General features: G+C 37.7%; 1 protein-coding gene across 6 annotated transcripts in view; it reads right to left on the bottom strand.

Moving 5' to 3' along the window:
• The window catches only part of cfap74 (cilia and flagella associated protein 74), a 49,699-nt gene that overhangs the window by 23,496 nt on the left and 12,252 nt on the right, over positions 1-13,951 (bottom strand). For all 6 annotated transcript variants that reach the window (XR_004657260.1, XM_034876527.1, XM_034876530.1 and 3 more), the window contains exons 14-21: positions 13,727-13,845; positions 7,639-7,705; positions 6,731-6,820; positions 6,171-6,350; positions 5,825-5,945; positions 3,125-3,240; positions 1,679-1,801; positions 1,402-1,523 (exon numbers count right to left, since the gene is read on the bottom strand). Coding sequence is in view for 5 of the 6 variants with exons in the window: in XM_034876527.1 (XP_034732418.1) it covers positions 1,402-1,523; positions 1,679-1,801; positions 3,125-3,240; positions 5,825-5,945; positions 6,171-6,350; positions 6,731-6,820; positions 7,639-7,705; positions 13,727-13,845 (938 nt within the window). In the remaining variant the exon portion in view is untranslated. The remainder of the gene's footprint in view (positions 1-1,401; positions 1,524-1,678; positions 1,802-3,124; positions 3,241-5,824; positions 5,946-6,170; positions 6,351-6,730; positions 6,821-7,638; positions 7,706-13,726; positions 13,846-13,951) is intronic.

The following is a 13,951-nucleotide window of genomic DNA, read 5'->3' as shown; positions in this document are numbered from 1 at the left end:
TTGGGAAACACTGTTGTATATGTATGTGTGTGTGTGTGTGTGTGTGTGTGCTGTTGTGGACCATCTGCTCACATTGTACATTAAAACACAACTAATCCCAAACTGAGATCACTCCCACAATTTGGTTGCAGTGACTTTCTTTTTTTCTTGTGGCTTTGCTGGGATTGTTCATTCCGGTCACACAAACTCATCTTTAGAACAATTACAACTCATGAGCACGGAAACTGATTACAAAGATGGCCCTTTCTTTTATGAGCACCTTTCCACTAATAACCTTTTCTAATCTTTTACTAGAAAGTAACAGATATATAACTTGTATGTACAATTAAATACAAAAATATCGTCCAACACAAAAGTTTTGATTTTGAACACACATGCACTTCTATTATGCAACAAATAATATTTATCATTTCACACTGTTTCATTCTTACAAACTCAAATAAATGAACAATAATAAGTAAATATTATTATTTAAATTTCTTTATAATCAGTACCAAATGAATATATTTTTGTAAGTAAGGATTTTGATTAATGTTTAGGAAATGTTTTGGAAAAGAAGGGACCAGTAAAATAAAGGGGGACCCTGGGGTCATTTGTCCTGTGTGAATTGTCCTTTAAGAATACAGATGCCTTGTCTTTTTAATTGTAAAATGCACATCACTTTGAACACTGAAGCTTCATACAGTTTCTTGGCACACACACATTATGTTTGCCCTTGATCTAATGTTGTCTCCAACTATTACAGATGATAACTTAAAGTGACACTAATAAGGTATTAAATGACTTCTCGTGCCCCTTAATTTAATCCGTTGCCTGTTCAAACAAGGCAGTTAGACTAAAAGTGTGTAAATGGCCAAGTGTAAACCAATTGGACATCATCAAGAGATAGAAAACTAGTTTTATTCAATTATAGTGTAGGGGCAGAGGGACTGTTCCAATGTCTCTAGTGTGAATCTCCATTGAGGAACATTGTTGGTGTTTAGTGTGACAAAAAAAATGAGCTACGTATACGTATCAGGTTGGCAGTTAATTGTTCGTTTGATTGTGTTTTTTGCATCTTAATTTACTTCAAGCTTTAAAGAATAAACAATTCATGTTTTTGACAAATGTGTTATCATTGTGCAGTAGGGATTTCTGGTTTCACTTCATCAACAACTAGAAGAATTAATTTAGTAACAGTAGTGAAACCTTTTAGGTTCAACAATACAGAATTAAATCAATGATACAATCGGTGTAGCGTTGTGTTGATTCACTGAGATTACTTAGGCCCCTCTCATCTCTTATGTGTATTACATTCTGAGTTTTGATTGCAAAGAAGGAAACGCAGGGTGCACAAGAACATTGCTGTATTAAGTACGTTTACATATATGACAAATCTGTCAAGCCATCTCTGGGACCCACCTGCTTTGGACCATGATACTGTCTTGATAGAGGCGGTCAAACATGCAGATCTTCAGGTCAATGTTGGGCTGAACCACCCATACAGGGACGCCGACTGCCACACCCCTCACCTGGATGGGTATCTGTTCATATCAACATGCCTTTGATCACAAATGGTTCACCTTTACAACATTTACATGATTGCATATCTATGGCTCTATTAACTACTCAGAACTACGACCCTTATCTTGTATTCTACCTATGACATTTAAAAAATGATGAACATGTTGTGTCTTACTGGTTTGCTGGTTAAGTCAGAGAATTTGATGTGGAAGTCTAGTTTGGCCCCTCCTGGAATGGTTGGAGTGAATACAACCTCCAGAGGAATGCTTTCAAAAGGTCCGATCTCCCCCTCTTTAACCTGATGAAGGATACATCAACAAGCAAGCAAACATTTAATTTTTTTGATATAAAATACTTTATGTCATTATATTAAAAACATACTCTAAAAGAATTCTACACAAATAATTTAAAATGACCAGTAAACTTAAATAGATATCAGACGTTTGAATTCTGAAGCTGATTTAGTCCACACGGGACAGTTGAGTAAAACCGTTTTTCCTCATTAACACAATACCATGTCTATCAATGTAGTGGAAGCTGAAATCTTTTAAATGTGAAACTTTAAAAAGGCATGCAATCGAACTACAGTGAAATGCTGTGTGGAGATTTGTCTGATCAGCAACAAAGTATCAAGGTGGTGAGAGCAATGATAAAAACAAAAAGACAAAAGGAAGCCATTTGCACAGCAACCAACTCAAAGTTGTGGGACCACGATAGCTTGATGGATAAGTTGCCATTTAAGACGCCTGTCTTCAACTGAACAATGTGAAAGTATTAGTCAAAATGACAGTAAATGAGCCGCGGGCACGCAGGGAACTGCAACACACACAGCCATGACAAGAGCAGAGGGAGAAGCGGTGCACCATTAGCCCCCCACCAGAGAGACGTAATGAACCCTGAACAACTCCAGAACTTCACATGGCCCACAAGGCACACACAGCACCAGTGCTAAAAACAAGATAGAGAGGGAGATTGCCTTCTACAGACATTTATCCCAGTATGTCTCTTTGGAAACAAAGCAGGTTTCTCTCTGCTGGTCCAGTTGCACAGGCTGATACGGATACTTTTTGGGTCATGTCGATAGCAATTGATTGTGCCAATATCTTTAAATGTGACCATATTTATACCAAGAGCTAGCAGCAGGGGTGGTGATGTCGGTGATTAACACCTTGATCCTGACCAAAATATCTAAACAACTATTTATGGTCCCGAGAGGATTATTAGTAAATGATTCCCTGACAATATGTCTAGCGCCTTCTTCAGGTCAAAATGTGTCACCCACCACTTTAGTCCATAATGTATCTCAACAAATCTGAGAGTCTACAGCTATGCTAGCCTAGCACCCTGTGGGGCTGTACTTAGGCGTGCTACTTTGCTCACAATGACATTGCTAACATGCTTATGTTAAGCAGGTAGTATGTTTGCCCTGATTCCTGTCTTATTTTAGAATGTAAGCAAGCTAACAATTGCTAATTAGCATTTAACACAAACATAGTACAGGTGACGCTAATGGGAATGTATTGAACAATAATAATCTAATGGTAGATGAAAAATCAGGGGACTACCAAAATAATTGTGTTACTGTAAGAAAACTCAATACTCACATTTACACAATACTTACATTTCCTAGCCTTATGTCATTGGAGTCTGAGTGGCTCTTGCCCATTTGGGCATCCACATCAGGGGACACACAAGTCTCAGGGATCGCTTCTGGACCTGTAGCTGAAGACTCCGACTCTACAACACACACACACACACATACACACACACACACACACACAGACACCCACACACACACGGCAAAACCTGAACTTATGTAATGAACTTGGTGGTCAACCTGCCTTGAAGAGCTGCCAACCCACCAAATACAACACAAAGAAAACACTGTGAACTTTATGATGAAAGAATAGTTTTATAAAATTTGGCCTTATAGGGGAACTAAGGGAAAGCGCTTGAGGGTCACCAAAATCAGCAGCTATCTTCCAACGTGCAGTATGAATGCACACTTTCAAATAGTGTGTAAAAAAAGCAACGGATGAGCAGATACAGTAGCTCATCAGAATCCTGACAGTTTTTCCTAGAAAAATAATGGGATGCTAATCTGTAATCTGGCCATTAGATCAAGAGATATGGGTGACATAAAAAGCATATAAAAAGGCACAAAATATCAACTACTGCCAGCAGCCTTGATCAGACCGCTTTTCATAACAACGGTAAAAAAAAACATAGACAGTATTTTCCAAAACGTATTTTGCAGAGGCAAAAAACAGTTTATCAGAGCATCAGTGGAGGAAAGTGCTGAGTGCAGCGATGAAGACTTCTGATCTGAGAGAACATTAAGGAAAAAATGTCTCCTTGTCATCAGCTGTGAGAACAAGGTGATCCCTCCGCTTTCTGTGTGCACGCTCACATCTTTTGTTCTTACCAGGACCATATGTCCTAATGAACAGAATGATGAGATAAAATCCACAATGAGAAGATTCTGTCAGCCCTCACTCACCAGTATTTAAGAGGCTGTTTTAGGAAACACTGTCTTCCACAAATGATGTTCATACATTGCACTGGCTAATATGTTTAGTAGCTAACAAAATACTGCTCAGATTATATTTTCATCAACATAACAGCCTTAAGTTTTTACTGACAATATTCATAAAAATACTGTATTCACTGTATCTTTCCCCACAACATCTTGTGAGTAAGGCATGATTATAGCACTGCTTAAGCAGGTAAAAACAGTAGACTAAGGATTGTGGGTGTTGGCTAAATATTGAACAGGTCGCTACATCCTACTGGACGCTTTTAGTCAGCATTGATTTTATCAATACTCTTATATAAAACAAGACTAGGAATCTGAAGCCTTGTTAGCCTCTATGAGGCTGTACTTAGGCATAACAGTGTTTTGTGCAAATTCTTACATCATGATTATGAAAATTATCGTGCCATATAGTGCTGTCAAACTTAACGTGTTTAATAATTTCTGTTCATCTGTTAATCGGAAACATTAAACACGTTAGAAATGACTCGCGATTTCACTTCGTTGTACATGAGAGGTTGTAGTGAGCTTCCTATTTTGGCTAGGATGAAGACTATGGTACTGAATTAAACGGGAAAACATTAGACATGCACTGGTACCACTCTAAACGCGCTAACAAATAGGGAAGGGGGCTAAATAACTCACCAGATTTCACCAAGTTTAACCAAAAAATCAAAGCTTGCACTTTTTTCACTTCTTTCATCAGGGTGCAGTTTTTCCTTGTCTTTCATATATGCGTTTACTATTGTAAAGACCTGGTTGTTGGGCCAGGTCATTTAGAAGTAAAAATCGCTTAAGGAGCAGAAATTTTAGGGAACACCAGGTAACATTCTTATTAATGGCCACAGAGAAATACTTCATCTCAGCAACTCTGTCTGTCATGTCCCTTGAAAGTGACCTCATGATAGACAAAGCTGCTGAGAATAGTGCCCTTCTCAAGAAACTTTTACTTCCCCCACATTTCATTTGCTTACATTGTATTTGAATAGTTATAAGTTATAGTGTAGCGTAACTAACACTCTCAGTGTAGTTTGGGTATAGGCCTACAGAATATCTAATCCCCATGTTTAGGTACAGCAAGTAGCCTACTTTATCATTGAAAGTGTTACTTTCTGTATTGTTTACTAATTACAGGTTTGTGTATTTTGGGGTTTCTGTGGCTAGTGATATTTCATTATTTGTATTTTATTTTCAATCCAGATGTAATGGCATTTTCTGTTTTTATTCCAAGGCTGAGGCTTCATTAATAAACACAGCCCCAATTATCATCATTATCATTTGCACTTGCATGGCGAATGGCCGGGTGATGGGCCGTTTAGGAGCAAGTCCAAGGCTGTTTTTTAGCCAGAGTTTGTCCGTGGTCTGGACCAAAGTGGTAGACGGACAGAGCGTCATTGGCGTCCATAGAGCCTCGGGAAGGAACTTCTTTTGGTGGAATGTGTTCATTCAAAAGTTGTTTAAGTCGTGCAACAGAAAACTCAGATTGGACAGATAGTCTAGCTAGCTGTCTGGAGTTACCCTGCAGAGATCTGAGAAGCAGTTTACCATAGTCCTCATAAATCGACCAGAGTTTAAAATTACAACACAAAGAAAGCATAAGGTAAAGGACATCCGACCAAAAAGAGTGAAATCTGAGCAATCCCGGAAGTGTACGTATCGTGGATATAAAAGATTGGATTTAAAAGATGCAAGTAAAGGTTCAGGTATCAGTTTTAAGACCATGTTCAACTCTCATTCTGGTTTATTAAAGGTTGTTAATAAAGTTGTGCTCAGGTACAACATTTTTACCTGAGTGCTCTTGCTGCGCCTCAGAGATCTCCTGACTCTCTTGCTTTGGTTGGAGTTCTCCGGTGCCCAGAGATACAGAGCTGCTCTGGTCAACAGATGTTCTGCTTTGACTGCTTGTCTCCTGTCAACCAACAACACACACGTTTGATTTCATACATGACAGTTTATACTTATGATTGTCTTTAGACCTAATAGTGTAAATTGAATACACATTTAACATGTATGCTGTATATAATCTAATTTTAAATTCACTAATTTATAATTTATAGCTTTCAATTTATTCCATCAGGCCATTAAAGAAACATTTCGGGAAAGAAACTCTTGAGGTCAAGATCAACAGTCTGACCTGGCAGGTGATGGCAGAGACATGGGATGCCATCTGGGCATGGCTAGTTTCTGGACTGAGACGTGTGTCCAGGCTGAAAAGGGTGGGCAGTGCACCCTTGTTGGTCAAGGTGATAGTCCATGAAATAGTCTGGCCCACCACATGCGAACCAAAGTCAATAAACTGGCTGTCGACTTCCAGCTAGAGAGAGAGAGAGAGGATACATGCACATACAGTAATTAGCATCAGCAGATAACAAACATCAATTGTTTAAAGAAGATGTAGAGTCTAATTAGACTGTTGTATTGAGATATACAGTCAGTCAGTTGTTCTTCTGTGGTGGGGTGAATACATATTTATTCAATAATTATTGTTTCTATTATTCCTAAACTAAACTACAACTATATAGGCCAACAAAATCCATTCAGTATATTTTGTCATGCGCTCCCAAACAACAACATTTATAGCAAGAAACAAGACAGACAGAACAAGGTAAAAAATAGCAAGGCATGATAATGATACTGGTGGTCATTTGGAACGTACACCAATTTTCTCTGGTTTGAATACAGCATACAACTCACATCACATCTCTTTATGGAGCATCTGACTGGCACAGAGAAGGGACCCACTGCTGATGCAAAGTGGACCTCTCCTTCCAGGTCCTCGTTTATCTGAAGGGATCAGGTAAAGGCAACATTGTTCAATAAACAGTGTTGGCTACCAACATTGTATTCAGAATAAAGCTTTGACATTTGATTACACTGCAGAAATTTTATTCTAAAACAAACGGGTAGACTGTCGAGCGAGAGAATAAGTTATGATTTGGCTTATCAGAAAGAGTAGAAATCTGTCTTCACAAATCTATAGTTCCTGTATTTCTGTTCATTCTTTCAGCTTTTCACAAGCACATGTATGTCATTTTTGGGATTTGACTTTCATCTTTTATATTTTTTGTTAACCAACCCCTGGGGTGCTGCAGAAAATATCTCAAGCCTCTGTACCGCTTGTTATTTGCACAGCTCATAATGTCATTAAGCAGATAAGTTAAAGACGTTAAGATATGCAAAGGCACAGAATTTAGCAGTTTCCATTGTGTAATTCTGACACTTCATCTGATGCCGATTTGAAAACCCTCAAATTAAAGCTTAAAAGCCAGAGAAATAATTTAAAATGTGCCACTGACTGAATATGAAAAATGGAATACATTCAACGGTGCATCGCAAAGCTATATGAACTGTAAATCAAATAAAGCAGAGCAGTGTAGAATAATATACAGTGTTATAAATAGTTTGGGATGTTAATAGTTGCACAGACATGCCTGTATGTAGTGAAACTAAAAGTCTGTAACATGCTTCATTCCAAATTGATCAATTATGTTTTTGTTACATTCGGCAGACTCAAAAGGGGTAAAGACCACCTTTTGAATTCAGATCTGAGACCGCATCCACATGGACTGTAGATGTGTAAAACGAGGGGGGAGTTTACTAACCATAGGTTGAAAAACAGCCTGCATGTCACAGGACATCCCAGTCGATAAAGAACCAGGAGGCTCAAAGCTGAAACACAAATCACAATGAATAAGAAAATCTGCATTTAGTTTTACAGTTTAAATGCTACTTATGGAAAACAGAACTCTGTTACTATGGTTATTCATCTGGATATTACACAGTTGAGACAAGTTGCTCAGAATAAAATATTTGATAAAATGTTATGTTATATATATTGATATGACATATGTCTGATGAGTTACACAATGTAAAACTAGTTTGATTTTGTCTTTTAATGGCCTTACACATTTTTGTACAGCAATAACATAAAACAAGGCTCAAAGGAAACACTTTGTACTTAAAGCAGCAAACAATGTATATTCATCTGCGGAAGGAAACACGCTGCATTCCATAAAAGATTAGAAGCTTTAACTATAATGCTGAAGAATGATGAATCTTCTGAGACTGCAATGCATAAGCCGAAGAATGAGCTGAGATCAAAAATCAATCTGATGCTTGTAACCTTGTCACAGTAGTTGAGGTGTTTTTCACTCAACTACTATTTACTCATTTACTTTAAATTCAAACTTAAAAAAAAACTTTATTGTTCACACTGTACAGATTAAAAAAGGCTATTGTCCCATTTTAAAACACTGCCGTGTGGAAAAAGATGGTTGTGATTTATTTCATTAATATCTTGCAGTGTAAAAAAGAGCAGGAATGAAAAGTTTATAGTATAAAGTTTTAAAAAAACAAGAGGACTGTGTTGAATTCAAACAGCACACATGTTAACACCCACCCTAATGCTGCCCGGGAGTTTCACAACTCTCTGCCCTCCGAGAAAACACAAGAAGAGAGTCGATCGATATGAATATAGCAGGCAGCCAGCCAGAGAAGCAAGAAGGACTCTCAAGATTCAAAAGTTAAACAAAAAGCTGGAAACATGAAACTATGAGCATAATTATGAAGAAGCTACAGTTAAAGATGATAATGGACAACCTCACTATTAGGTTTTGGTAATGGTATCATACTGCTACAGAGTTGGAAAAATGTAAATCTAAATCTAAATGCAATCATGCATTAGCTAGTTTGCATGTACTGTATGTAGATCATGAGATATCCAATCCAGTCCATTTTATTTATATAGCGTACAACATTTAAATAAAAACAAAGGTTTACAAAGTGCTGGAAAAGAAATAAAACATAAAAACAAAACAAAAAACACATAGAACACATTAAACAATAAAGGACCAGACAGTTCTCATGCTGGGTTAAAAGCCAGGTACTACAGTTTTAAGACGGGATTTAAAAGATCCGAGGGTTGGGACGAATTTGACCTGTGGAGGTTGCTCATCCACAGTTTAGGGGCTGAAGCTGAAAAAGTGCGGTCGCTCCTGGTTTTTAACCTGGTTTTTGGAGCAACCAGCAGGAGACCGAAGATGATCAGGAGACCGAAGAGACCTTGAGGGGGTGTAAACTTGTAAGAGGTCTAAGATGTATTGATGTGCCAACCCATTCACTGATTTAAAAACAAACAATAAGATCATAAAATATATTCTAAAATGGACTGGGAGCCACTGTAGCGAGGCCAAGACTGTTGTTATGTGTTCATGCTTGTGAGATTCGGTTAAAAGACAAGCGGCCGGGTTTTGTACAAACTGTAAGCGTGAGAGAGAGGTTTGGTTAACGCCAATGTAAAGTGCATTACAGTAGTCTAAACGAGTTGAGATAAAAGCATGAATCATATGCTCAAAGTGCTTACGAGATTAAACGGGTTTAATTTTTAGCTATCTAGCCTGAAAACTGACCTTAGCAGTGCACTTTACCCTGATGAATGTTTGTTTGGCTTCTTGTTTAACAAGCTGAAGTGCAGGACGAGACATGCGTTCATTGTTTATGAGTGAGATAAAAAAGGATATTTTAACAAGAAAGCTAATGTGGTAGCAGGCTGCTGTTTGCTCGGCCTGTGATAAAAACAAACTATTATAGAACTAAACAGTTTATTTTATTAGAAATGTGGCTGCTAAAGACAACTTGAAGAAAAGACGATTTTAACTGCTTTCAACAGAGACACGGCATGACCCCGCTGCTTCCATTCCCCAGTTAACATGATGGGTTGGATGCTGTAGGCAAATATTCACTGGAAATTGTCATGAAGTATCAGGGTGAAAATACAAAGAGATAATCAGTTCTCAAGAAAATGTAGATAAGCCTCCTCTGAAACATGGTTTGAATAGCTGTGGACCTCTTCACATTCTATTCGATGAACTCAAAATGTGCTTCATGTTTACTTGCTGAGTAGCTATAATAAAGAATACACACTTGACTGGAGACATAATTAGCAATATGTGCATAATTTCATCAACATCAGTGGGCAATGGACCACTCTGTTTGGTTAGAGCTAGTTTGAGGTTGTTGGTCCAGCTGTCAGGGTGGCTGGCTGAAGCTGCCATCCAGCTCACCACTGTGACCTGGAAGTGTATGAAAGCATTCCACCTGGTTGGGTAAATCTGGTGATAATTCAAAATTGCAAATGCCCTTCCACCAGAATTGTCTTTTTTCTTCTGTTGGCTAATGTCCTTCCTTACTGATACCATTAGTTTTTTCTAGTTTCAAGTGTTATGAAAAGACATGTTAATAAAAAAAAAATAGAACAGTTCACTTGGGATTAAATGTTGAGTGAGGCAGTGTTCAAAAAAGCCTGCTAGAGCCCTATATAAAGTGCTGCTAACAAGGCCTTATTGTACAGTATACCTATTGCAGTAGACTGAAGTGATGAAACTGATACCAAGGCTGTTACAGTATTACTGACTATGCTGTGTGTTCTATTTTACAATCTGGCTCATTGGCTTCACCTACAGTAAACCAATAAGCACTCTCAGTTCCTTATTCAGTTCAACAGAGCTAAAACACACTAACACTCATAACCACGTATGAAAGCAATCTACAGCAAAACATCAAAACTCTGATGATGTGTGTCAACAATCCTGCAGCCTTACTTATTTACAGAAGTTAAGATCTTGTTCTGTTCACATTTGGTGGCAACTACATAATGCGTATTTTTGCACTGCAGTTTTAAGAATTATATGACAGACATGTAGTTTTGACAATGATGAGTGTTATAAGAGCAGCTTTTAAGTTTCAGAAAGGAAGTTGCAGTTTTGACTGACTCTCATATTAAATAATTTATTTGTAGACTCTTAGGCAGAATATCAATGAAAGTAAATAAAACAACAAGCAGAGCAGCATGGTTTTCTGGTTGTCGGTCTTTAGAATTTACATTCCTATGACGGATAACAACCACTTAAGAATATGAAAAGGCCTTTACTAACTATTTTAGCAAACATATTTTACCAGGACACAACCATAATGGCTGTCAAGATTGTCTCTATTTCACAGTCACAAAGTATTTTAGACAAATCAAAAGGCTGGTAGACCACTTTACTTTGAAGATCTAAAAGGATGAAACACCAATCAAGGTAAAATTAAGTTGGGTTTGCGCTGATCTCAGTTAGATGTGCTTGCAAGGCATGCAGGCTTCCGAATCTGACATCACACTGTTTTGAATATAGCAAACATAGAAAGATCTAATGACACTCAATTCTAGAAACTAGAATGCAATGCATGAATGCATGCTGGGCATTTTTAGAAGCTCAGGGGGCATGCAGGGAACCATGGGCTGGTGTGAAAATGCCCAGTGTGTTCCCAGTTCACGTTTTGCTCTCTCCTGATGTGCTAATGGTTTTTGCTGGGTGAGCCGTGAAGGCTTTGCAGTTGTCAGGACTGATCTCAATATTGTAGGTACACACAATAGACACTGAATAGTAATAGCGTGTAAGTCAGTCATAGTTTTTAATTTGAATTCAGTTTTTAAATGTGATTTCCTAACTACCACTACCACTAACAAACACCAAACTACACTGACCAAAATTATAAACGCAACACGTTTGCTTTTGCCCCCATTTTTCATGAGCGACTTTTTCTATGTCAATAAAAGGCCTAATTCACTAAAATGTTGTTTACACATCTGTGTTAATGAACACTTCTCCTTTGCCAAGAAAATCCATTCACCTCACAGGTGTGGCATATCAAGATGTTGATTAGACAGCATGATTATTGCACAGGTGTGCCTTAGGCCGTTCACACTAAAAAGCCACTATTGATATGCCACAGCTGTGAGGTGAATGGATTTTCTTGTTTATTTGAGAGAAATAAACCTTTTCTGTACGTAGAAAAAGTCTTCTTTCTTTAAGAACTTTGAGTTCAGCTCATGAAAAATGGGGGCAAAAACATAAGTGTTGCATTTAGAATTTTGTTCAGTATTATTATCCCAACACTTCTATGTTGTTATCTTGCTGCAGACATGGTAGTTGGTGATACAACAGTTGAATATGTGATTTATGGTTTGCAGTAGTATTCTCTAAGGATGGTATAACATTTATCGTATCCTTTTATAACGTCTTATATTATTTTTTTAATCTTGGGCATTTCTTTGATTGTTTTAATTGTTACCGGGCCAATTTCCCCCTACCTTATAAATCCCCAAGAAGATTAGGTACCAGCTGGTGAGTTTAGATTCTGCCAGTAACAAATTATATAAACTTCCAAATTACTAAAATGTCAGGGTTTTGGGAAGTTGTGCCAGCAAGCCCCCGATTGTAATGTGTCAGTGAATAATGAGTAGAGTGACAAACAAGCTTTGTCATAATGGAAGAAATTGCAGATTTTGTTTATCTAGTAATGAAGTACTAAATAACCTAATGTGAAAAACTAACAGCAGGCAGCACATGTTGTTAGAAGGTCTATAAATATAATTACTGTAATTTGCTTTTCAATACCTTCAAAATATTTTATATCATGAAAACTGTGAAGAGAGATTAAGTGTACTGTTGTTTAAGTAAAATGAAAGAAAGGGAGTTTAGTGGGTGTAATGTACATTATACTGTACAGCTGTTTTGTTTTTGTTTTTTTTAAGAAAGTGCATACATGTGAGTTAAGATCAAAAACTAGAAGGTGATATGTTCAGACAAGCGGTCCAGCATGCAGGCTTTAGAATGGCATCAGTAGTTTCCAGCTTACACTGCTGTAGCCTGGGAGACTCTTCACTCAGTCATGCATGAAAGAAGAGAGACGAAGAAACCAAATCAAGTCATGGGGGATCTGATAGGAAAGTGAGATACAGTGAGTGACCTGGAGAACAACGCATCTCTGCCCTGCCTGTGGTCTCTGCTGGCAGGCTGAGAGAGGGGAGATAGCAGAGATGTAGACTGACTCACTGAGCTGAGGCTCATAAGAGAGCTGTGATCTTGGTGATCCACGATGGTCCATATGTGGGAGGACAGGCTTTGCTTTTATGTCCACTCTGTTGTCTTTTAAAATGACAAGAAGTGGTTGCATTGAATGGGCCCATCTGCTGTTGCTTGTTGGGCTTGAGTTTGCCGTGATATGCTTTCAGCATATTTTTTGAGCACATAGTACCATTGAGGTTATTCCGGAGAATATTCTAGACCGTATTTGTCATTGCTTTGGATTGTTGCAATTATAACAAACATTTGCATAAAGCAAGCATATTTGTCCGCTACCATGTTGATAAAAGAATACAAATCTTGAAAAATATCCCTTAAAAAGTACTTTTAGAACAGATAAAAAAAACTGTGATTAAATTGTTATTAATCGAGAGTTAACTATGGATCGCATACGATTAAACACAATTAAATATTTAAATTGATTGACAGCTTTAGTTTCAATGTGTTTAATAGAGCTGTCCAACATGTGGTGAGTTTAAAGAATTGTTGTAAACACCTAGCTCTAGAAACAGCATACCTTCATCCAAACTGGAACATTTTCATGTCCTAATTACCTTATTAAAGTAGCAACAAAAGAATTGAAAGTCATGTTTATTTTTAGAGCCTAATAAAGGGGAGAACCAGCAATTGTATGCATTAAATGTGTTGTGCTCAGCAGAATTAAGCATTCTTGCCATTATTCACATTTATTGAGAGCTTTCAATCACGTATTCCTGGCCCACTTTTTGTCCCACGTGCAGTGTACCATGGCCACTTCCGTTGTGTGTGTTTAGAGAACTCTTACTTGATAGACATAAAATCCTTCAGATGGGCAGACACACCGAGAAGCTTGCAGTGGTTGGTAACGTAGCTGATGTTAGTCAGGACAATTTTCTTCTTATACAGCTTCCCCACTTCAAAGTCCTAAAACAGAACAACCACCTTAATGTTAGTCTAAAATGTTTCAACAAAAGATCAAAAATCCACTGTTAATTAGACATTTTTCAAGAGGAAAAATGCACATTACGCA

This window comes from Etheostoma cragini, chromosome 7, assembly GCF_013103735.1.
Source record: "Etheostoma cragini isolate CJK2018 chromosome 7, CSU_Ecrag_1.0, whole genome shotgun sequence".
NCBI classification, from domain to species: domain Eukaryota; kingdom Metazoa; phylum Chordata; class Actinopteri; order Perciformes; family Percidae; genus Etheostoma; species Etheostoma cragini.
Note: the sequence above shows the minus strand (reverse complement) of the source record. Positions and strands in the feature narration are given on the sequence as shown.